Source organism: Budorcas taxicolor, chromosome 4 (assembly GCF_023091745.1).
Source record: "Budorcas taxicolor isolate Tak-1 chromosome 4, Takin1.1, whole genome shotgun sequence".
NCBI classification, from domain to species: Eukaryota; Metazoa; Chordata; class Mammalia; order Artiodactyla; family Bovidae; genus Budorcas; species Budorcas taxicolor.
In genome coordinates this window covers 46,537,351-46,563,507 of record NC_068913.1, presented here as the reverse complement: position 1 = coordinate 46,563,507, position 26,157 = coordinate 46,537,351, and the positions used below count along the sequence as shown (strand labels likewise).

General features: G+C 41.5%; 1 protein-coding gene across 1 annotated transcript in view; it reads left to right on the top strand.

The window, feature by feature from the left end:
* The first annotated feature begins 4,674 nt into the window (after positions 1–4,674).
* The window catches only part of SLC26A5 (solute carrier family 26 member 5), a 36,413-nt gene continuing 14,930 nt past the window's right edge, over positions 4,675–26,157 (top strand). The window contains exons 1-8 of the mRNA XM_052638371.1: positions 4,675–4,826; positions 7,053–7,192; positions 10,825–10,935; positions 12,021–12,187; positions 12,735–12,899; positions 18,431–18,583; positions 21,064–21,146; positions 25,998–26,145. Coding sequence (XP_052494331.1) covers positions 4,675–4,826; positions 7,053–7,192; positions 10,825–10,935; positions 12,021–12,187; positions 12,735–12,899; positions 18,431–18,583; positions 21,064–21,146; positions 25,998–26,145 — 1,119 coding nt within the window. The remainder of the gene's footprint in view (positions 4,827–7,052; positions 7,193–10,824; positions 10,936–12,020; positions 12,188–12,734; positions 12,900–18,430; positions 18,584–21,063; positions 21,147–25,997; positions 26,146–26,157) is intronic.

The following is a 26,157-nucleotide window of genomic DNA, read 5'->3' as shown; positions in this document are numbered from 1 at the left end:
TTGAACTTCCGAATAGATATCTCAAGAAAGACAAAAATTGTAGCCAGGATCCTAAAACCTCAAAAGAGTTTGAGAATTCCCTCTTTTCTGTGTCTCTTCCTGACCTACAGAGAGTTATTATTGTTCCCAGATTTAGCAAAGGACAATATAAGATACTCAACTGCAACTAAGTTGGGAGAAAGAATAAAAATTTAATATAAGGATGCAATATTTGGAACATACTTATAGTAACCATTTGTTACTTATCTGACATTCACATTTAACTAGATATCCTATAATTTATTTGGCAACTCTACAGAGAGTACATACCCTAAGGCTTTCCTAGTTCATCTAATGTTTTGGGGTCTAAATTCTTTTAATATTTGCTCTTAATTTAAAACTTGAATGTTTGTAATAACTAAGATTTCAGTTTTCTTTAGCATTTTCATAAAATGTTAGCATTTGCACTGCCCACCTGCACACAATTCCCTTTTGTTTTGCGAATATAAGAATAGAAATAATACTTTTCTGTAGAAACCCAAGCTTGATAATTCTCTCCTTTGTAAGTTTTTATTAAATATTTCAAAGATACGCATAAGCAAAGATAGTAATATAATGCATTGCACACAATCTATTTATACCCTATTCAGTTTCCTTCTTGTTGTTTGGCTTGATAGGTAGGTGTGAGTGTATATATTGCCATCTCCTCAGTCAGTGGTTTTGAACCTTGACTATGCATTAAGAATCACCTGGGGAGCTTTTAAATCTCAATCTTTGCCTGCCTCCTAGACCAATTGAATCAGAGTCACTGGCAGTAGAGTCGGATGATTCCAGTGCAGGAGGGCCAGTGCCCGGAACAAAAATGGCACATGCAGAGGCACATTTTTCACTGCTAAATCATCTCTCCTTATATTTCACATTCCTCTTCATAACTTGCTTCATGTATTTTTCAGCAAGTATATTATATCATGGTGTGTGTGTGTGTATATATATGTAATGTTATGTTTAATTACAGCAAACATGTCATTTTATAAAATTTACTTAAAAAAATCTCATCTGTCTTTAATCATGTCACTGATTCATTATTAATTTCCTAAAAGCTTATAGTTGGCTTTGTTTTCAAATATTTCTTTGTGATTTTCCAATGTCTTTTTCATATACTTATCTCTCTTAGGTTATAAACCAGTGGTTCTTAACTTTATTTGCTCATTAGATTCATCCAAAGGCAATGGCACCCTACTCCAGTACTTTTGCCTGGAAAATCCCATGGACAGAGGAGCCTGGTAGGCTGCAGTCCATGGGGTCGCAAAGAGTCAGACACGACTGAGCGACTTCACTTTCACTTTTCACTTTCATGCATTGGAGAAGGAAATAGCAACCCACTCCAGTGTTCTTGCCTGGAGAGTCCCAGGGACGGTGGAGCCTGGTGGGCTGCTGTCTATGGGGTCGCACAGAGTCGGACACGACTGAAGTGAGTTAGCAACTTAGCAGCAGGATGCTCTAAAAAAGAGGCCTGGGCCCCACCTCCCAGAGGCTCTGAGGAGATTCCAAGTTTAGGGACAATTGAAAGCCAGATTCAAAAGATGTTTTGAATCTTCCTAGGGACATTTAAAACATGCACGTAATTTCCCTGCTTAATGAACCTGAACCTGCATACATGCTCAGTTGTGTCTGACTCTTTGCGATCCTGTAGACTGTAGCCCGCCAGGCTCCTCTGTCCATGTTTAAGGAAGTAGAAAGAATTTTGAGGTTGTAGGAGGAAGAGAAATGAGGGAATGATAAATGACCTTCATAGTAATAGGTGTAAATGAGGAATTTCTGTTGGGGGGAGCCAAGGGACTTTTGAGAATAAAAATAAGGATGGCTAATATTTTAGAAATGTTTTATTTCTACTGCTATACTTTAACATGACCTATTGTATTGTACTGAAAGCTTCAAAGCAGTTTGCTGTACTCAGGTACAGGGGTGCATGCCCACACCCATGTGAAGTAAATGCTCACTGTCCAGACCCCATCTATGGGACCCTAATTCAGGAGGCTCAGAGTAAGGCCAGACACCAATCCTTTAAAACCTTTCCCAGAACATTGTGGTGAGAGGGCAAGTTTGGTCACTACTGCACTTTACGATAACACATCCCAATTCATTGCAATTCATCCCATTGACAACTGGGCAAATTCAAGAAGAGTAACAGTAAAATCAATGGTAAAACTAGATTTTTGCAACAGGGATTCATATTATGAGACCTCTCTCAGATCTACCTGGTCTTTTTCTCTTTGGCTACGTGAAGGAAGAAGTTATCTTTCTATATGACAGGCTAGAAGATGATCAAGGAAGAGGTCTCCAGAAAAATCATTAAATAAAAATGTCAGAGCAATCTTAGTCTTCTGTAACGTGAAGTACAGAGAGGAAGCGTGACATACACTATCAATAATCATGGTGCACCAGTACAGAGACTGTGTGTGTTCATCAGTGAGACAAGGACCGAGCTGGGGCCTGGGAATTCAGGGTGTTGTCTTGAGGGATTTACAGTCTAGAAGAGGAAACTGATAATTATATAATGGGGAGAGAGAGGATATTATACATAACAGTGAGTAGAGGCCCACTTCATGGGAGATTAGAGGTGAGCAAGGACTCAGGAAAGCAAAGAACAAAACCTGGCTTTTGAAAGATGATTAGGATATAGGGAAAATGGAATGAGAGTGAGGGAAAAAACAGCATTCCTTGTCAGAGTGAATGGAATTCTGGGCACAGGCACAGAGGCTGGAAGCAGCTTGGTAGGTAGCCTGAGTTGCACATGGTTCTATGTTGCCGTTGCATGATGTTCTGGAGGAGCTGGGGGCAGAAGGGAGGCAGAGTGGCAGTGTTGCTGTCTGTAAACCCACATACCTCAGCCTGGCCATTCTTGTGTATTATGATAAGTTCCTGGAATAATAAATTAAAAGTTAGATGAGAAGCCAGTCTTGCTAACTCTAAAACAAAAGATGTACAGTCTTAATCAAATTGTGCTGCAGAATCCTCTTTCGTCAGGCGTATCTTTTCATATCATCAGTACTGATACTTGGTTGCATTTGCTGCTAGAATTCCTCTTTATTCTAGACTTTTAAATTTTCAACCTCCTTGGACCTAGGCTTTTGTTTTGTGTGATGTTTTCTGGTTGGTCACAAAAACATGATTTAAATTTGAGTGTAATTTCAGTTTGATGAATATTGAACTTTTCACCATGACCAAATTGTATTGATCAGCATCAGTAATCCAGCACCCACCTGCAGTTACCACACTGGCACCTAACCATTAACTCATGCTAACCCCTGGGGAGGGAACTGTCAACCCACTCCAGTATTCTTGCCTGGGAAATCCCATAGACAAGGAGCCTGGTGGGCTACAGTCTGTGGGGTCACAAAGAGTCAAACCTAACTGAAGCAACTAAGCATAAGCATGCTAACCCACAACTCCTCTGCCCTTTACTTCCTTCACTGGGGACTCATGGCCTTGGTTGTTGTACACTTATTTTTTATTATAAAATATATCTTTCAAATTTACAACTGCAAAGAATCATGTACCAACCCCAATCACCAGTTTACTTACCACATAACTTAGTCAAATCTTAACATTTTGCTCTATTTGCGCCAGTTCTTTTTTACAAACTAAACATTGCAGATACTGTCAGTTGAAGCTCCCTTTCTGTTCCCCTTCTCTCCAGAAGTGACACCATCCTGATCTTAGTGTTTATCATTGTCATGCATGCTTTTATACATTTACTACATATATGTGTGCACATAAACAAAATATATAATTGCTTTGTAAGTTTTTTAAACTTTAAGTAATTGCATTCTTGAAGTACCCATCTGTGCCTTACACTTTTATTGAAAATTATGTTTTTGAGGTTTATGATGATGATGTATATAGATTTAGTTCATTTATTAAAATTACTGTGTAGTGTTTGATTTATGACTATTCAAAAATTTATGTAGACATTTAGGTTTTTTCTGATTTTTCACTGTCATAAAGCTGAAGTTAACATATTCCTCTGTGCAGAAGCATATTGGGTTTTTGTTCCTTAAACATTTCTTTTACTCATATGAGTAGTATTCATTATGTAGATAAGTAGATATATAAATGTAGGTATAGGAATATCAGTCATCCTAATAGTCTTACGCATATGAGCCTCAACTCTGAACCACAGAATAATGTAAGGAGTAACCGTATGTGAGTACAGAATTGGGAAGGAGGCTAATGTACCTTCAATAAACTTGGAGTCAGTTTAAGGGCTGGTCTTGCTCTTTTTTCTGTTTCTTTGACACATAAATTGTTAGAGTCAGCATAATTCACTGTTTCGTTAATATTGACTTAGAGCCAGTTGCTGCAATATTTGTGCACTGAATTTAATACAATCCTTTGTTTAAAGTATACACATTACCCACTAATTGCCCTGGGAAGAAATGTCATATGTTTCTTGTTGACCTTAATTTCCTTCCATTTATTTGTGCCTACTCTGTCCAGATCACTAGGTTTGGTGCTCTGGGTATTCAAAGATGAAAAAGTCATTAGAGAACTTACAAGAACACTGCCAGAAAGAGATGGCAGGAAATAATCATCTGTAAGATTTTGGCATCTGAAATAGAGTTTTTATTTTATTTCTTAGTGACACTCAGGAAATGCTTGTCTCCTGCTGTTGATGAATAATTTCAGAGTACTATGGATCATGCTGAAGAAAATGAAATCCTTGGAGCAACCCACCGGTACTATGTGGAAAGACCTATCTTTAGCCATCCAGTCCTCCAAGAAAGATTGCACAAGAAGGACAAGGTTTCGGATTCCATCGGGGATAAGCTGAAACAGGCATTCACGTATGTTCTTTCAGCCTGTTTCCTTCATTCTGTCATTCAGTTACAAGAGAAGCAAGGTCCAGTGTACAAAGAGAATCTGTGATGTGGAGGAAAAAGCAAATGATGAGCACTCGTGATTTGCAGAGCTGTCCACATGGTTCATTCAGATGTCCACATCTACATTCAGTGGTAGATATTTGATGGAACACAAGCTTTATTATGCATTTCACCATTTGAAATTCCAACTATGCCTTATGTCATATAAAGGTTTATATAAACAATCCACTTTTCAGTTCTCCACACACCTTTAAAATATCCACTGCTTTCAGTGACTGTGAAGCTGGGAGATCCCAGCCAGGAGAAGGACATAGGATCTCATTGTCTTCCTAACCTGTCAACTCTCCTCCAAAGCCCCTCAATAAAATGGCTTGATCCTTCCCCCTACTGAAAAAATATCCACTTCTTCCATTTCAGGAATGTTCCAACCACTCTAGTCTTTTTCCTGCTTCTACTCTATGTATGAATCTATGAATGTAAATCCCCAACAATCTATGAATGTGAGTCCCCAGCTGAAGCTATCAAAGACATTCAGTGTCTTGTGACTCTTCATTTTGAAAGCACGGATACAGTAATGTGGCAGGCCTGAGACTGATAATACCTTGGTGCCCGATTGCACACCTCATTGTGCAAACTATCTGATTGCTGCCTCCTGAACCACTGAGACCACAGCTCCTGTGCTGTGTTCATTTAAGCTTCGCAGTGACTCTGTGCTCTAGGTATGACATCATGAGAGGTTAAAAATACATACACTGGAGTCAAGACTACCTGAGTTTTAATCCTAATCCGAAGCACCTATCAGCTGTGCACTGGTTTCCTCCTCTGAAAAATGGGAATAATAATACTGTTTACATCACTGGGTTACTGGGGTTAAAATCTATTAATTTATGCATGTGGAAGGCACATGGAAAGCACTATATATATGTAGCTATTATTAATATCTCAGTTTTCTAAACAGGGAGACTGCTATCAAATCTAGTTTTTTTACTCAGATGCATTGCTCTTGTCATAGTTGCCTTACATTTTTGCTTCCAATATCTTTACACATCTAATTACCGAGTACTTTTAATCACTAAAGACACTATATGAAATACCGTGCATGGGCTTCCTAGGTGGCACTAGTGGTAAAGAACCCACCTGCCAGTGCAGGAGATGCAGTAGACTCAGGTTCGATCCCTGGGTAGGGAAGATCCCCTGGAGAAGTGCATGGCAACCACACCAGTGTTCATGCCTGGGGAATCTCATGGACAGAGGAGCCTGGTGGGCTTCAGTCCATGGGGTCCCAAAGAGTCAGACACGACTGAGCGAGTAACACTTCACAATAATGCATTATCCTTTTAAGTGGAATAAATTGCTTCCTCGTCACCAAGAGGACTTGAGACTGTCACAGTGGTAATGGAATTCATCTGTCTATACTCTTACAGGCATCGACCAGCAAGAGGACTGGCCAAAGCCCATGATATAGTCTCTGTATCAAAGTTAATTAAAACATCCAGGGATTAAATACAATGCCTTGATTTTATTACCATGGTGTTCCACCTAACCAAGACAGCCAGGCATAGACTCAGCTACAGTAACAGGCGGTGTTTTGAGTTTACCTAATCAAAGACCCTAAAGCATTGAACACATGTTTATAAAGCTCATAATACCTGTGTGAATTCCTTTCATTTTATAAGGGAAAACTTAGATATATTTGTATGGCTGAGTCTCTTTGCTGTTCACCTGAAACTATCACACATTGTTAATCGGTTATACCCCAATACAAAATAAAAATGTTTTTGAAAAAAAAGAAAAGGGAAAACTAAGTGGATAGGTGCTGGTCAGTGTTTCCATAATCAAAAGTTAACTCAGTGGGTAAGTACTTCCCATACTTTATATCAACACAGAAAGCACATTAAAGATTTCACCTATTGAAATAATGGCTTCTGGGATATCTCAACTATTTTGAAGCCAACTTTTTCTTATTTTTCATGGTCAGTTGTGGAGCATTAGAGTGGAGCCAATTCAGATGTTCCTATTTTCTAAAAAAATAATAAGCAGCTGTTCTCTCTGACCTCTGCAGAATAGAAAAATCACTCTCATCACCAGTCTGAATGTTTCCTTTTTGTTCCAAAATATAAGGAAGGGAAAATGCCTTGATGTGAATTCTACAGAAATGGTTCTCATTTATCTATTTCTTTGTCCTTCCAGATGTACTCCTAAGAAAATACGAAATATCATTTACATGTTCCTCCCCATAACCAAGTGGTTGCCTGCATACAAATTCAAGGAGTATGTGTTAGGTGACTTGGTCTCAGGCATAAGCACAGGGGTGCTGCAGCTTCCTCAAGGTCAGTAGAATATATTTCTTTTTTTTCTTCCTCTGATATCATCTCGAACAATTGTGTTAAGTTTGTTCTGTTTAATTTCATCATGATTTTAAATTTATAATTTTTATCACATTGTTCTAGCACCTTTTCCTGTCTAGAGCAATTCTTCGGAAACATTTTACCCTTTAAAAGCCTCAGAGCTTTTAGTTGCAGAATATGGTGATACATTTACAGATCAATACATTTAGGAACTGGTGGGGCATTGCCTTTCCTTTGCTAAATTAATTTCTAACTCCATGAACATGTTGTTAGGGGCTGTCCTTGAATCAACTATACTCCATTTTTAAAAAAATGTTCTTGACTAAGTCCATATCTAATTATAAGGTCCCATGATATACTGAATTCCTCTGCAGTTGTATAATTTTATAGAGATACAAGAATTTAAGAAAATGCTCATTGATTTATTCATCTGTTCACACATGTGTAACCTGGCCCTCCCTGTCTTCATGGAACTAACTATCCAGTTAGGGAGAGAAGCATGAAATAAATAAAAATACACATAAGTGTTTATGTACAAATGGTGGTAAACACTATGAAAGAAGATACAGGGCACTCTGACATGATAATAATATGGGGACCTAATTTAAGGAGGTAAGTCACAGAACCCCATTAAGAAAGTGAGATTGACCAGTATTGCAATAGGACCTAAGTAGGGACTGGAAGTACTTGGCAGGGCAGCAGCCACCTTACTACATTTTATATCATATGGACCCTTGTGCATATGCATTTAAATCTTACACTGTGGTAAAGGAATTTTTTTACAGTGCTGCAATAAAATTGGATTATTTAGCTCTGTTCTTGTCTGATATCTAAAAAATTAATATTTCATACTTCCAAATAAAAATAAGGTGAGATTGAGCTGAGACCTGAAGGATGAGTAGGAGGCAGATAAAGAATGAGAAGAAATACATTTCAAGAAGAAGCAATAGCATGTGTGAAGGCAGTTAGCAGGAAAAGGATTGGGTGTTTGAAGAGTTCTGAGACAGGCAGTGTGCTAGGAGTGTGGGGAGTGGGGACCAGTGGCCGGCCAGGTGGGCAGCAGCAGGTCTGCACAGCCTCTATAGGCTCTTCTGGGTTCCATTCTGAGTCCAGTGAAAGCTTGTCAGCTTGCTTTCCCCTGGGTTTTTTTTGTTTTGTTTTGTTTTTGCTGAGATCTCTGGGACTGTTGTGTGGGGAAGGGACTTGGTTGATGGGAGTGGCACCAGAATGAATGTAGGGAAACCAGTTAGAGGCAACAGTGACTCAGTGTAATCAAAAGGGGATAATGGCTTGACAAGCCTCTAGGTTCATCTCAGTTCAGTCGCTCAGTCGTGTCCGACTCTTTGCAACCCCGTGAATCGCAGCACACCAAGCCTCCCTGTCCATCACCAACTCCCAGAGTTCACTCAAACTCATGTCCATCGAGTCAGTGATGCCATCCAGCCATCTCATCCTCTGTCATCCCCTCTTCCTCCTACCCCCAGTCCCTCCCAGCATCAGAGTCTTTTCCAAGGATTCAACTTTTCGCATGAGGTGGCCAAAGTAATGGAGTTTCAGCTTTAGCATCATTCCTTCCAATGAACACCCAGGACTGATCTCGTTTAGGATGGACTGGTTGGATCTCCTTGCAGTCCAAGGGACTCTCAAGAGTCTTCTCCAACACCACAGTTCAAAAGCATCAATTCTTTGGTGCTCAGCTTTCTTCACAGTCCAACTCTCACATCCATCCATGACCACTGGAAAAACCATAGCCTTGACTAGACGGACCTTTTTTGGCAAAGTTATGTCTGCTTTTCAATATACTATCTAGGTTGGTCATAACTTTTCTTCCAAGCAGTAAGCGTCTTTTAATTTCATGGCTGCAGTCACCATCTGCAGTGATTTTGGAGCCCAAAAAAATAAAGTCTGACGCTGTTTCCACTGTTTCCCCATCCATTTGCCATGAAGTGATGGGACCAGATGCCATGATCTTCGTTTTCTGAGTGTTGAGCTTGAAGCCAACTTTTTCACTCTCTTTCACTTCATTAAGAGGCTTTTTAGTTCCTCTTCACTTTCTGCCATAAGGGTGGTGTCATCTGCATATCTGAGGTTATTGATATTTCTCCTGGCAATCTTGATTCCAGCTTGTGCTTCTTCCAGCCCATGTTTCTCATGATGTACTCTGCATATAAGTTAAATAAGCAGGGTGACAATATACAGCATTGACGTACTCCTTTTCCTATTTGGAGCCTCTAGGTTAGCTGGCTGGAAAAACTATTCTCTCTCCAGTTTCCTGAAAACTAATTACCAAATGATAAATTTTAAAAAATATTCCCCAGTGATCAATTAGTTGGATTTTCAATTTGCCAAGTAACTGAGTTGTTGAATCTATTAAATCTGTTAAACAAAGTTTTAAATCAGGTTTAGGACCATTCTCCATAACCATTTTAGCACCAGAGGACAGAGAAAGGGACATATTTGAAGGCAGGGGTGAGGGTGAGGGAAGGAGCAAAAGTAAACTCAGCATCTGAAGTGGGAAATAGGATCTTGACTGACGTTCAGTCAAGTTGGACTGACAGAGCTTCAGGAAATGGCGCACGTAGACAAATGCTTCAGAGAAATTCTAGGATTTTGCATAGTTGTGTTTTCACTGAAATGCCATTCTGCAACTTTTTTTGGAGCTTCTTCCATTTTGATAAAGATGGTAGCTGTGAAAATGGAAAGAATTGGAAACATACATGCTGTGTTTTATAGGTAAAATCAGCAGGACTGGCTGTTGGATTGATTTGGAGGAGAATGAAGAAGCTGGGCCTGTGAGGGACAAGGAGACTGACATTAGATTAGGAATGAGAATTTTCTAGAGAAAGGTGAAAAAGCCGTATGCATTTACCCTCCACCTAACGTCAAGGAAGGAAAGAAGGCCTGCATCAGAACCACTTGGAGCACTGGACACGTGTCCCTTGAAGTTTGTGGGCACTATTGCGGGAAAAGTAAATCTACAGGTGGAATGGTGTGAACCACCTAGAATAGCAGAATGTGGCCTGCACTTGCAAAGTTTCCTGGGGCTAAAGCACTATGGGGTGCTTTGGGAGGTAACCAGGCTTGACTCTTTTGAAAGTAACTTGCCCAAGAAGACTGCCTACAGCATAAGCAGCTGCCAACAGAAAGAACCTGGAAGAGGTGTAAGACCTGGAACGTGGAAGGGGCCAAGATTAGGGGGAAGGGTGTTACATCTGCCAGAGAATGCTACACTGGGAGTTCCTCATTGAAAAGGGGTCTCCGGAGAACCCTCAAAGCACCCCACTGGAGAAACAGCCAGCCTTTGGGAATTAACAGCAGATTACAGCTGTGCCAGTCAAGTAAGACTTTCTGCCCATATCTAATTTGGGAAAGATTAAAGCAGAAAAAATCTACTCCTGGTGAAGAGGGAATGACAAGGAAAACTGTCTCAGCCTGGACTCTCTGAGCACAAATACAAGATTCTGTGTAGGAGTGGGACAGAAGTGTGGGCACACTGAGACACATCAGCTTAAATTATGGTTTTCATTTGTTCATCATAAAGAACCAGGAGAGGAATACACAGAGCCCGCTGTTTTCTAATGATCTCCCATTTCTGTTTGGTCTTAATCCCACAGGTTTAGCCTTTGCAATGTTGGCAGCTGTGCCTCCAGTGTTTGGCCTATACTCTTCATTTTACCCCGTTATCATGTATTGTTTTTTTGGAACCTCCCGACACGTATCCATAGGTAAACCTTATAGTTGATGTTTTACTACCTTTCCTTTTGGATTTCCCAGCTTTGCAATGTGCTGAAGAAATAGCATGTTTGTTATTAGGATATCAAACTTTTGTTACTGTGTGCCCAATAGGTGCTTTTAAAAAATACACTGTCCCTCAAGATTTCTAGAATTAATAGCTTTCTTATAATATGGGCATAATAGAAAAAGACAGTTTTCTTGTCTAAAAAGACAAGAAATCTGTGATTAAGTATTTCAGTTCGTAATACAATTTGCCTGCATCTGTGTTTTCTTTTTATTTATTAATGATACATCAAGTTCCTATTGCTAGGCATACATTGCATTTGCATCTTATTTTAGACCCTGAATTGTACATGGTTTCTCTTTAGTGTATTCAGGATCAGGTTTATATGGGTTTCATAATAGTATTGGTGCTGCCTGAGGGTGCTACCAGCCAACACAGACACACACACACACACACACACACATCTCAGATGTTCCTTGCTAAGTAACAAACATGCCCAAAATTTAGCAGCTAAAAACAATCATTTGATTATCTCTCATAGTTTCTGTGGGTCAGGATTTGGGAAGGGCTGAACTGGACGGTTTTGGCTCAGCATCTCTCAAGCATTTGAGAGTCAGGTGGGAGCTGGAGCCAGAGCAGCTACAGGAGGTGGGTCTCCCTCTCCCTCTCCCCCTATTCTTACCTCTCACCCCACCCTCTCTCCATGGGGTCCTTTCTGGGGCTTTCTCATACACAGGGTTGAAGCTCAAGCAGGCAGCACAGCTCTCAGGCAGAAGTCATACCGTCTTGTGTTACATAGCCTCACAGGTCACACAGTATCACTTCTGCTGCATTTTCTTGGTTACTAGCATGCCACAAGCCCACCCAGATTCAAGGAGAGAGGAATTAGGCCACCTCTTCATGGGAAAATGTCAAAGTTCTAGATGAGTGTATGGAATGGAAGATTCTGTCACTGTGCAGTGCTATTTCAGTGAGGATTTATTGGCCTCACCTGTCTCTCCTGGGATACTGGCAACAATCATATCAGATATGCTGCAAATCATCTCTCTGATTAATACTTCATTATTTCAGGTCCATTTGCCGTTATTAGCCTGATGATAGGCGGTGTGGCTGTTCGATTAGTACCGGATGATATAGTCATTCCAGGAGGAGTAAATGCAACCAACGGGACAGAGGCGAGAGATGCCTTGAGAGTAAAAGTCGCCATGTCTGTGACCTTACTTTCAGGAATCATTCAGGTAAGACTCACAGATGTGGAAATAAGCTCTCATTTGCTCATTGACTATATACCTTTCGAGCACTCCTGGTTGGTCGTGAGCAGGGTCAGCCAGCAAAACTCCAGAGCTTAGGGTTTGTAGCTCAAGAATGCCAGTCCCACTGCGTGCTTTACTTAAATTGACATAGAGTAGGAACTAGCTAGCTTCCGTTGGGTACTCAGAGGTTCTAAAAGCAAGACTAGCTTGAAGCAGGGTGGGTTGGTAATGGGAAAAGGCATTTCTTATCTGCCTGGAAGGAGCAAGCAATGACATGACTAAGTGTGCCCCCACTTCTGAGGGACAGGGAGCATAAAAAGGGTGCCCAGTGCTTCATGGGGCTCCAGGCCCCTCCAAATGTTGTTGTTTTCTGAAGAACCACTGACTGATTTGTTAGCTACTTACCTGCTATAGATACAAATTTGTAGTGTTAGAAAGTGGTCCAGAAAAAACTTTGGGATGTTTTCCGTTGGATTTAACTTCCTGATCTATCATGTGATTTATTTGTCTCTTTGTCATTAAAAAAAAAAAGTTTTGCCTAGGTGTCTGTAGATTTGGATTTGTGGCCATATATCTCACGGAGCCCCTGGTCCGTGGGTTTACCACTGCTGCAGCTGTGCATGTCTTCACCTCCATGTTAAAATACCTGTTTGGAGTTAAAACAAAGCGGTACAGTGGGATCTTTTCAGTGGTGTATGTAAGTAAGCAATGTCCCGACTTACTGGTACTTGTTTCCCTTCGTTATTTTTCCTCCTTCTTTCCCCTATCTCAAGGCTCACTTTGCTTATTTTTAAGAATTTCAGTAGAATGGAGAAGATTTAGTCATTCTAAGGCTTTTCTGAGAAGAGCATTACAAGGGGAATTAAATCTTAAAGTTTCATTTCATTAATATGTGATACTACCTACCTCACAAGAAATTTTTTGTCAGGTCTTTATTTGGTGGCCACAACTTTAGCCTAATTAGCTCCAGAGACAGCTTTTTCATAAGATCAGATTAGGTTCTCTTTGGGAAAGTGAAAGTGAAAGTTGCTTATTCGTGTCTGACTCTGCAACCCCATGGACAGTAGCCCACTAGGCTCCTCTGCCCCTGGAATTTTCCAGGCAACAATACCAGAGTGGGTTGGCATATCCTCCTCCAGAGGATCTTCCCAACCCAGGATTGAACCTATGTCTCTTATGTTCTCCTGCATTACAAGCAGGTTCTTTACCATCTGAGCCACCAGGGAAGTCAATTTAAAGTCATTCTGAGATAACATCTCTCTTAAAAACTGCTTGCTCAAGCAGGTGAAAATTGGAAATCCATAAAGGATTAGACTAACACACCTAACCAGTTTAATCTAATATAATGTACATAGACCCTTCCACCCAACTAAGAGAAAATATAAATTACTTACAAGCACGTAGGTAACAATGGTAATAATTGATCATGTTGAAAATGGTCACATACAGCTGACTACAACTTCTAAAAATTCAGTTTCACATGGTGCAATATAATTAGTGATTGATAACTAAAGATGGCTTAAACCCCCCATACATTTGGAAACAAAAAACATATTTCTAAGTAGCCCATGGATAAAGAGAAAATTATGAAATAATTAGAACCAAATGACAGTGGAACTGCTTCTTATCAAAACTTCTGAAATGCTGCTAAAGATATTTTTCAAATGAAAGACCTATTTGGCCTTTGTAAGAATTCATGTGTCACATACTGTGTTAGGCAGAGCAGTGAGCTTACAGTTCAATAGGAAGACAAATGTATTAGTTGCTTAGTTGTGTGCGACTCTTTGCAACTCCATAGACTGTAGCCCACCAGGCTCCTCTGTCTATGGAATTCTCCAGGCAGGAATACAGGAGTGGATTGCCATTTTCATCTCCAAGGTATCTTCCTGACCCAGTGATTGAACCCAGGTCACCTGCATTGCAGGCAAGCTCTTTACCTTCTGAGCTATAGGGAAGTCCCCAGTACAATGGGAAGACAAATAGTAAATCTGAAAAATTGATGGTTTTGAACTGTGGTGTTGGAGAAGACTCTTGAGAGTCCCTCGGACTGCAAGGAGATCCAACCCGTCCATTCTGAAGGAGATCAACCCTGGGATTTCTTTGGAAGCAATGATGCTAAAGCTGAAACTCTAGTACTTTGGCCACCTCATGTGTTGAGTTGACTCATTGGAAAAGACACTGATGCTGGGAGGGATTGGGGGCAGGAGGAGAAGGGGACGACAGAGAATGAGATGGCTGGATGGCATCAATGACTCGATGGACATGAGTCTGAGTGAACTCCGGGAGTTGGTGATGGACAGGGAGGCCTGGCATGCTGCGATTCATGGGGTCGCAAAGAGTCAGACACGACTGAGTAACTGAACTGAACTGAATCACATAAATGGGCTGCCCAGGTGGCTCAGTGGTGAAGAATCCACCTTCTATTGCAGGAAATGCAGGTTTGATCCCTGAGTCAGGATGATCCCTTGGAGATGAAAATGGCAACCCACTCCAGTATTCCTGCCTGGAGAATTCCATGAACAGAGGAACCTGGCAGGCTACAGTCCATGGGGTCACAAAACGGTCAGACATGACTTAGCAACCAAAATAAGTCACATAAATGTGTAATTAAGCATAAATTGTGTTAAGTGCTATGAAAGAAAAATCAGGCTGCTATGAAAATTGAATAGGGAGACCTTTAGATTAGGGATCTATAATTCATACACACAAGATGGCGGAGTAGAAGAATGTGCGCTCATCTTCTCCTGTGAGAACTCCAAAGTTACAACCGAAATCTGGTCAATACCGAAATCTGATTATTCTTTGCAACCAAAGATGAAGAAGTTCTATACAGTCAGCAAAATACAAGACCAGGAGCTGACTGTGGCTCAGATCATGAACTCACTGCAAAATTCAGACTTAAATTGAAGAAAGTAGGGAAAACCACTAGACCATTCAGGTATGAATCCCTTATGATTATACAGAGGGAGTGACAAATAGATTCAAGGGATTAGATCTGATAGAGTGCCTGGAGAACTATGGATGGACAGAGGTTCCTGACATTGTACAGGAGACAGGGATCAAGATCATCCCCAAGAAAAAGAAATGCAAAAAGGTGGAATGGCTGTCTGTCGAGGCCTTACAAATAGCTGAGAAAAGAAGAGAAGCTAAAGGCAAAGGAGAAAAGGAAAGATATACCCATCTAAATTCTGAGTTTCAAAGAATAGCAAAGAGAGATAAGAAAGCGTTTCTCAGTGATCAATGCAAAGAAACAGAGGAAAACAATAGAAAGGGAAAGACTAGAGATCTCTTCAAGAAAATTAGAAATACCAAGGGAACATTTCATACAAACATGGGCATAGTAAAGGACAGAAATGGTAGAAAGCAGAAGATATTAAGAAGAGGTGGCAAGAATACACAGAAGAACTATAGAAAAAAGAGTTTCATGACCCAGATAACCACGATAGTGTGATCACTCACCTCGAGCCAGACAAGTAGGCCTTACGAAGCATCACTGGAGTGCAAAGTCATGTGGGCCTTAGGAAGAATCACTATGAGCAAAGCTACTGGAATTCCAGCTGAGCTATTTCAAATCCTAAAAGATGATGCTGTGAAAGTGCTGCACTCAGTATGCCAGCAAATTTGGAAAACTCAGCAGTGGCCACAGGACTGGAAAAGTCCGTTTTCATTCCAATCCCAAAGAAAGGCAACGCCAAAGAATGTTCAGGCTACCACACAATTACACTCATCTCACATGCTAGCAAAGTAATGCTGAAAATTCCCCAAGTGAGGCTTCAACAGTATGTGAACTGTGGACTTCCAAATGTTCAAGCTGGATTTAGAAAAGCCAGAGGAACCAGAGATCAAATTGCAGGCATCCGTTGGATGATAGAAAAAGCAAGAGATTCCAGAAAAACATCTACTGACTATGCCAAAGCCTGTGTGTGGACAAGAAAATGTGGAAAATTCTTCAAGAGATGGGAATACCAGACCACATTACCTGCCTCTTGAGAAATCTGTATGCAGGTCAAGGACTTCCCTGGTGGCTCAGATGGTAAAAGCGTCTGTCTACAATGCCAGAGACCTGGGTTCAAGCCCTGGGTTGGGAAGATGCCCTGGAGAAGGAAATGGCAATCCACTCCAGTATTTGCCTGGAAAATCCCATGGAGAGAGGAGCCTGGTAGGCTACAGTCTATGGGGTTGCAAAGAATTGGACATGACAGAGCGACTTTACTTTCACTTTTCAAGAAGCAACAGTTAGAACCAGACATGGAACAACAGACTGGTTCCAAAATGGGAAAGGAGTACGTCAAGGCTGTATATTCTCAACCTGCTTGTTTAAGTTATATGCAGAGTACATCATGAGAAACGCTGGGCTGAAAGAAGCACAAGCTGGAATCACGATTGCTGGGAGAAATATCAATAACATCAGATATGCAGATGAAACCACCCTTATGGCAGAAAACAAAGAAGAACTAAAGAGCTTCTTGATGAAAGTGAAGGAGGAGAGTGAAAATGCTGGCTTAAAACTCAACACTCAAAAAACAATGATCATGGCATGTTGTCCCATCACTTCATGGCAGATAGATGGGGAAACAATGGAAACAGTCAGAGATTTTATTTTTGGGCTCCAAAATCACTGCATGTGGTGACTGGAGCCATGAAATTAAAAGACCCTTACTCCTTTGAAGAAAAGCTATGACCAACCTAGACAGCATATTAAAAAGCAGAGACATTACTTTGCCAACATAGATCTGTCTAGTCAAAGCTGTGATTTTTCCAGTGGTCATGTATGGATGTGAGAGTTGGACTATAAAGAAAGCTGAGTGCTGAAGAATTGATGCTTTTGAACTGCGGTGTTGGAGAAGACTCTTGAGAGTCCGTTGGACAGCAAGGAGATCCAACCAGTCCATCCTAAAGGAAATCAGTCCTGAATATTCATTGGAAGGACTGATGCTGAAGCTGAACCTTCATTATTTTGGCCACCTGATGCGAAAAACTGACTCACTGGAAAAGACCCTGATGCTGGGAAAGATTGAAGGCAGGAGGAGATGGGGACAACAGAGGATGAGATGGTTGGATGGCGTCACAACTCAATGGACATGAGTTTGAGCAAGCTCTTGGAGTTGGTGGTGGACAGGGAAGCCTGACATGCTGCAGTCCGTGGGGTCGAAAAGAGTCAGACATGACTAAGCGACTGAACTGACTGACTGGCTAGATTAGGGATCTAGGAAAGTAGCTTTGAGGCAGTGACAATTAAATTGAGTGTTTCATTGCTTAGAATGAAGTCCAGCTCTGGGTATCCACACATGCTCAGTCATATCCAACTCTTCATGACCCCATGGACTATAGCCCACCAGGCTCCTCTGTCCATGGGATTTCCCAGGCAAGAATACTGAAGTGGATTGCTGTTTCCTTCTCCAGGGGATCTTCCCGAGCCAGGCATCCAACCCACAGCTCCTGCATCTCCTGCATTGGCAGGCAAATTCTTTACCACTGAGCCACTTGAGAAGCGTCCAACTGTGGGAATAGTTCCTAAATAACTAAATTCTTCATTTCCCATAATAGCTGGTAACATGCTTCTCACTCTGAGATTTCTCAAAGTGCCTTGTCACAAAGGAAGTAGGACAGAGAGGCACACCAGAGAATGCTCTAGGCGTTGATAGGAAAGGTTTGTAGTCTGGGCTTGGTGATCATCTACCTGCCCAGGGTCCAGATGAGTACTGACTGCACGTGGGGTGCCGAGACTGCAGCCTTAGGAGACAATTAAGTGGCTTTCTTCTCTTAAGTTTCCTGGGCTTCTTTCTAAGTTTCAGCTACTCTCTTGCCTTCGAAGCTCACCTGATTCTTCTTTCATCTGCTAAAAATGATTTCTCCCACTTTCAGTTCCTAAAAGCTTTTCTGTGTATTTGCTTTCAGATTATTATGCTGATATAACCCATGGTCCTTTCCTAATGCTCAGGATTCAGCTTCATGGTGACTCTTCTGAAATTTACAGTTCTACATTGAGACATTAGTGTAGCAAAAAACACTGTAACATATGATTGTTGGGTAGGTATTACAACTACAAAGTTGTATAGCTGGGTAAAAATGACTCCTAGTGGTGAAAGCTGCAAAGAGAGGGATTTCAGCCTGAGAACTGTTAACTGGAAATGTCCACTACTGGGATGGCTAGTGTGAGTGGGAACACTAGACTGTCTATTCAGTGGCTATTGCTTGATGTAACATCCAGTGTTCACTGTGTTACAGAGTACAGTTGCTGTGTTGCAGAATGTTAAAAACCTCAACGTGTATTCCCTAGGCGTTGGGCTGATGGTTTTTGGTTTGCTGTTGGGTGGCAAGGAGTTTAATGAGAGATTTAAAGAGAAATTGCCAGCACCCATTCCTTTAGAGTTCTTTGCGGTAAGTCAACTTCCAGCCACATTCACCTAGCTGTTTCTGTGAAGGGTTTTGAAGTGGGACCGGGGAGAGAGAAGTTAGACCTTTTTTCTCTCTGTTCCTCCAAGAGAAGGTTGGAGTTTGTCAAGGGGAACTTTTACAAATACAGTGACAAAAAAAGAAAAACATTAAAACATAGGCATGGGTGACTTTCAAAATATAGATGAAGACTATCCACAAAAATGTGAATGTAAATTATCTGAGTGAAATTCTGGAGATTTTTCTTTCTCAGAGTTTTTATTGTCTAATTGTTTCATAATGAATATGTAATACTTTAATGACTTGAAAAAACTAAGCTGTTTCTAGTGTAGAAAGAACAAAAGACAAAGGTTCCCAAACTTTGTTAATTCTTGGCACTCATAGGTCAAAAGAAATACCTAGCTAATAGTTCCATTTACTAAGTAACCAAGTCCAAACAATTTAATGTATATTTATGTCTAACAACTTAAGAACTGTTTGTAAAAATAATGCGTATAAATTGAAATAAAATGTTATTACATTCTTAAATAACCACAGCAATTTATTAATGAATTTGTGTGGCTTGTGGACACTGCACAACCCCTTGAACCTGGGAATCAGACACCACTACCCTCATTTCCTGTTCACTTTTGATTTTTGTGTAGTACTTGTTTTCTAAATCACAGTGACCAAAGGCTTTGCAAACCATTGGTATGACTGAAACCGCTGTAGTAGGAACTAATGTGGAAACTGTGAGCTACTCAAACTAGAAGTTTGCATGGTATCTGACAGGTGTTCCTATTTCCCATGAAAGTCTCACAGACCCAGTGAGCTCTCCTTGGGACTCTGAGGCACTTTGGTGTATAGTTTGGGAACCCACAGGGGAAGAAATAAAAAGGATAGGTATCTGATCCAAATTTAGCAAGAAGTTCCAGCCCCAAAACCTACCAACTGGTATAGCTCACAAGGAAGCCAGGGCCTTTGATCCTCTTCCTTGCTTTCATCTCATCTACACACAAATAGGACTGTTTCTCATCATCTCAAGACCTGTTCTATCACTGGGGTTTGACACAGATTTCCTGTTTCCTCTTGGAGAACAACAGAAGGTTCTCAGCTCCTTTGCATGGCAACGGAGAAGGACAAGCCCTAATCATGAAGTAAATAATGAAGACTGTTTTTCCTGGCCAAGGTTCCTAGCTCTGTCCACTTTCCAGATTCCCTTTAAAGTTTCCTTCATGTTTCCCAGAGCAATGGTTCTCCAGAATTCTTTCATTGTGATTATGGTGAACCTGTGTTTTTTTGGTTTTTGGTTTTGGGGTTTTTTACTTATTTGTGTGTTCCTCAGAACAAGGAAGAAGGAAGCCATGCTGGAAACTTGGGAACAGTATCTGCATGACTCTTTAAACATAAAATTTCTTTCTTATCATAAAATTGTTTGGGGTTTCGTATTCTATTTTAAAATGCATCTGTGTGCATTGGTAGGAAAGCTGTGGTTTAAATTATTTACCACTGCATAAAGTTGATGCTCCAGAAACTTGAGCCATGTGTATCCTGTGGATTTGAATTTGGGGGCACTCCCCCAGTTCAAGATGCACAACAGATGCAGTTAAGGGTGGCAGACATTACCACCAACAAAGAAGAGGCGTTTCACCATGGGGCCAGAAGCAGCCATGCCCTTGACCTCACAGGCTGCTGTGTCTGATCATGAGCTTACCTTCTTGTTGGTTCCCTGTAGCAGGCCCCTCCATGGGGGACTGGCTCCCATCTCTGGCCACCCCTATTCCTGTGCTCCTACGTAACCCACTCGGAAAATTCTACAGGCAGTCGTTCTTTGGAATGAAGAAAGTTGCCATCTCTTTTGTTATTTTCTCTTCTTGTAGCTCACTGAGGCTTTTACTTCACACACAGACTAAATCCAGAAAACCTTATATATAAGGACGCTCAGTGACAGGCGGTTTCGCTCTGACTCTGCACAGACATGGGAGAAGACAGCCATGCTTCTGGAGGCGCTGGTGGGCACCTCTAACCACCTTGGTGCTGCTGTCCTAGAGACAGAGTCCACAGGATGCTGATCCACAACTGTAGACCCAAACATGCCTTTTACAATGATACACTGTCACTGTATCACCCTCACAAGACATATTTCATGTCCTTTGTTTGTGCCACCTTGGCTGGAGCCTTAACTTACTTGCCCTAAATGCAAAGCCAGCTCCTAGAAGGTTTTACGGCTTCTTTCTGTTTGTAGCCAACTAGCCAAATGCCTCAGGATGAAACAGAGCAAAGTAAAGAGGAAAGAATTCCAGGTCATGTTGTGGAGAAGGGTCATTAGAAAAAGTTAGAAATGCTGGGAGCTAACTATAATTTTTCTTTTTAAAACTGAAAGTGTGAGAATAGATTTGGCTTGGCTAACAAGTTCTTTGAAGCTTATTTTTGTGATATTTGAATGTTTATTTCTCAAAGTGCATTCAGGTTTGTGTCTCTTTCAGGTGGTTATGGGAACTGGCATTTCGGCTGGGTTTAACCTGCATGAATCGTACAATGTGGATGTCGTTGGCACACTTCCTCTGGGGTAGGAAAATAGTTATAAGTAACAGTATGACTTGAATTATCAGTGGATGGATATCTTATATCCCCTACTTTAGTATTCTTGAAATGAAAAATCATTTTCTCCTATATATCAAATAGCTAAGGGTTTGGGTTGTTTTTTTTTTTTTTAGCTTGTGTATGTGTGGCAGAGGTTATTGTGGTAAAAATAATAATAATAACATAAAATTCACCATTTTAATCATTAAGTGCATAGTTCACTATACTAAGTACAGTCACATTGTTGTGAAACAGATCTCCAGAACTTTTTCACCTTGCAAATCTGAAACTCTCTACTGTTAAACAATAATTCTCCATTCTGCTTTCCCTCCAGCCCCTACTTTCTATCTCTATGAATCTGATTATTTTAGTACTCATAAGTGGGATCATATACTATTTGCCTTTTTTGTGACTGGGTTATTTCATTTAGCATAATATCATCAAGGTTCATGTTATAGCATGTGACAGGATTCCCTTCCTCTTTAAAATGGAATAAAACTCCACAGTGTGTCTGTACCACACTTTGTTTATCCTCATTGATGGACATTTGGGTTCTTTCCACCTCTTAGCTATTGTGACTTATCCTGCTGTGAGCATGACTATACAAATATCTCTTCAAGACCCTGTTTTTAGTTGTTTTGGATATACACATAGAAGTGGCATTGCTAGATCATATGATAGTTCTAGTTTAATTTTTTGAGAACCACCATTCTGTTTTCTGTAACTGTTGCACCATTTTACAGTCCCACCAACAATGGTTTTTCTTTTTTTTTTTTTTTGCCCATATAGCACTTCAGTTCAGTTCAGTTCAGTCGCTCAGTCGTGTCCGACTCTTTGCGACCCCATGAATCGCAGCACGCCAGGCCTCCTTGTCTATCACCAACTCCCGGAGTTTATTCAGACTCACTTCCATCAAGTCAGTGATGCCATCCAGGCATCTCATCCTCTGTCGTCCCCTTCTCCTCCTGCCCCCAATCCCCCCCAGCATCAGAGTCTTTTCCAGTGAGTCAGCTCTTCGCATGAGGCGGCCAAAGTACTGGAGTTTCAGCTTTAGCATCATTCCACTTAGCAGTTTTTTATTAATAGATCCCTGCCTGGGTAGCATAGGAGTTAAAAGCAAAATGACCTAAATCTGGCCTGTCACCTACTAGCTCTGTGACCTTGGGCAAGTCACACACCATCTCAAAGCCTCAGTTTTCTCCTCTGCCAAGCAAGCGTGGTGATTAGTGACTTTCTGAGGGGCAGCTGTGAGACCTACGAGAAACAGTGCAGGTAGAGCCGTCCATGTGGTGCCTGGCACACAGGGCATGGTCTAGACACATTAACTGAAAGCCCTGTGGCCCATTATTTCAACCAGTTTTCTTGCTTTAGACCACATATTGCTGCTTTGCTTCATCTGTTTTTCTCTTATCTAATTCTACATTTTTTTAATTTTACTATTATTTTTTATATTTAAAGGAGTAAGAGTGACTACGAGCCTCTCCTGGTCTCATCTGTCCCTCTCTGATCATCCCTGGTTCACTCTGTATCTCTCTGTGTGTCTCTCTGGCTTTTTGTCCCTGGTACCGTCTGTTTCTTGCCACCCTCTCCTCTCCTTGCAAAAGAACAGAGTCAGACATTTGCCCAGATCTTGGATATTGAAAGAACCTGGCATATTCCATCAGGGCTTGCCCCAGGTACCAGCTCAGAATCTCCAGGGAAGCCCAGGGAAGAGGAGTTGCTCTCCAAGCCAAAGTTCATCCAGGGAGCAAGTGTTGAAGGAGGAAGCCTGCACTCAGCTTCAATGAATTGCTATCATAAATGAGTTACTTATGATTCATTTAAAAGTATAACACAGTGATAATCCTTGCTTTTCTACTTGCACTTATAATTTTTTTAAGTACTTTTATACCCACCATGTCAATTGATGGCTCACAATAACACTGTTGATATGGTATCCTCACTTAACAGATTAAAAAGTTCATTTATCCTCACTTATTCAGCTTATATTTATTGAATGCCTATTAGGTGCTAGGGACACAGCAGTTAAAAACAGAAGTGAGCATGGAAGCAAAAAAGTCTTTGCTCTCACGGAGGTGATATTCTACTAGGAGAAATAGGCAATACATCAGCAGTGAGACATGCCGTAAGAGAGCGGAAGCCAGGTAAGAGACAGGAGGGGCTGAGGTTGCTCTTTTAGGTAGGGTGTCAGAGAAGGTGACATTTGAGAGATGTGAGTGCGGTTCGGTGAGTCCCAGTCTGGACTCAGAACTCAGTCTTCTGATACCCAGTTGTGTGACCTTTCCATTACCTCACACCTGGGTCACTAACATAGTCATGTGATAAACACGAGTCTTTGGATCCAATAGATAACCCTATTCAATAACTAATCACAAGTAACTTACATGGTGAATTTTCACACTTAGATTTCTCCTTTTTAAAATTCACATGCTGCCATAATTCCTACCTAATACCTTCCTTTCCCTATTGCATTATACCCAGATATGCTTTCCCTCTATTAGTAAAAGCTAAACCTTAAAAAAAAAAAAAAAAAGTACCGTTTTGAAACTTGGCTTCCCAGAAACCTTATCTTTATGGAACTTTGCTCAGAACCAGGCAGGAAACCAATAATGCCTGTCTAACATCCTATCTATGTACAGTCATACCACTTCAGCGATATATGAGCCTCATTGCCAAACAACAGTGGTTTATTTGCTCACAGTTTGTCCGTGTAGGTGAGGCTCAACTGAGCGTCTCACTTGGGGTCTCTCAGACAGCCACAGACTCTAAAGGGATGGCTGGGGCTGGAGGAACCAAGAGGACCTCTGTCTAACAGCTCAGCTGCAGTGGCTGGAACAGCTGAGGGCTAGCTGGCATCTTCTCTCCACACGGGTCTCCAGCAGGGTAGCCAGGGTCTCTGTGTGTCGGCTCAGGGCAACAGGACAGAAGAGCAGAAGCTGCCAAGTGACTTACCGCACTCATCACTCCCACCATGTTCTGGTCAAAGCAAATCAAATGGCCAGCCTGGATTCAACTAGAGGGGAAACAGATGGCATCTAGATATGGGAGCAGCACACACATGTAAGGGAGGAATTGTTAGTGATTGTATTTGAAAACACTGCTGTAACTACCACACTTAACCACACACACACACTTAAATACACAATACAGTGTCCAGAAATTGATAGATGACTGTTAAAAGATCCCATTCGTGGCAATATATCACATTCCTTCCTGAATTCGTTGCCGCATGCATTCTTTTCTCATATTCCTATTCCTCAGACCCAAACCTGCCAACGTGCCTTCTCTCCTGATTAATGCTTATGCAGCAAAGTTGCAGGGAAAGACAGTAAGTTCTATAGTCAGACCTCTTGGGTCTGATTCCAGCTCTGTCTTCAGCAGATCACTTAACTCCGCAAATATCCATTTTTTTCACCTATACATTGGGATAATAATGACACCTGTTTAAAAGGATTGTTGTGAGGACAAACTTGAGCTTAACACATACTAGTTTCCTTGCCTTTGCTCCCCTCCATTTCCCTTACCCCAGAGCCTGAGACAACCCCTTCATCACTATAATATGACACGGCATGAGAAATAACATGGAGAGGCAGGTTCTTCACAGTTTTTGTTGAACTTGGTAGATGAGTCATTTGATCTTGAACTTGACCTCACTATGCCTCATTTTCCTCATCTGTAAAATGGGGATTATAATGGTGCCTGGCCCACAGTGCTATTAGAGATAGGTAAACACAGAACTTGGCACAAAAAGAAGCAGCTAATAAATGACTATAAAAATATAATACTGTGCATCCATTAATTGATGTTATTATTTAGCCCAATGCCTTGAATTAGAGCAAGTGCCTTTGAAAACCTCTGTTGCCCTTTCCCCCATACAATTCCAGGGAATACCTATTCTGTTCTTTTAGGACAAAGGTTCCAAACTATAGGAATGGACCACAAAATTAGGTTCCCCATTAGGAAGCTCCAGGAGTCACATTTATGGCCCCTCCAGACTCCTAGGGTTCCCAGGTGAGACCCAAGAAGTATAATCTGCTGCTGCTCCTTTCCCATGTTAGAAACTCACCTAAAGGGATGTGGGGGAAAAAGCAGAATCCTTACATCAAATAGCAAGGGAGAGCAGTGAGTGTCCCTGGTGTTGCCTGCTGCTGCTAAGTTGCTTCAGTCGTATCCAACTCTGTGCGACCCCAGAGACGGCAGCCCACCAGGCTCCCCCGTCCCTGGGATTCTCCAGGCAAGAACACTGGAGTGGGTTGCCATTTCCTTCTCCAATGCATGAACGTGAAAAGTGAAAGTGAGGTCGCTCAGTCGCTCAGTCACTGAGTCATGTCCGACTCTTAGCGACCCCATGGACTGCAGCCTTCCAGGCTCCTCTGTCCATGGGATTTTCTAGGCATTGCCATTGCCTTCTCCCTGGTGTTGCTTAGACAGTAGTAATTCTCCGATGCCTTGTCCAGCTCCCTCCTCACCTCAGTTTTGGTTTGAATGTCTTGTGGCATCTGAGCGCTTCACTGACCCTCTCTTCTTCCTATTCGTGAGTCTTACTTACACCTGCCATACGGGGAGCTGTGAGGTATGGGGTTACTCCTTTTCTAAATAAAATGGCATTGGATCTCTGCTGATAACCCATTCAGGTTGAAAGCTGACACTCTGGGGGTGGGGCCTGGAAAGAACCTGTGCTTCAAAGAGGGCCCTGCTTTTTGCTGAAACAAGTACCCAAGTGCTGATTACCTCATCTGCAGATAGTGCCCCTCCCCCCACTAAAATGCCCCCCTCTAGCTGCATGGTTTTTTCCAGTGGTCACAACACCCAGGTTAAAGTTGGCTTCACTTTTCAGGCTGCTACCTCCAGCCAATCCAGACACCAGCCTCTTCCACCTTGTGTACGTGGATGCCATTGCCATAGCCATCGTTGGATTCTCAGTCACCATCTCAATGGCCAAGACCTTGGCAAATAAGCATGGCTACCAGGTTGATGGCAATCAGGTAAAAATAATT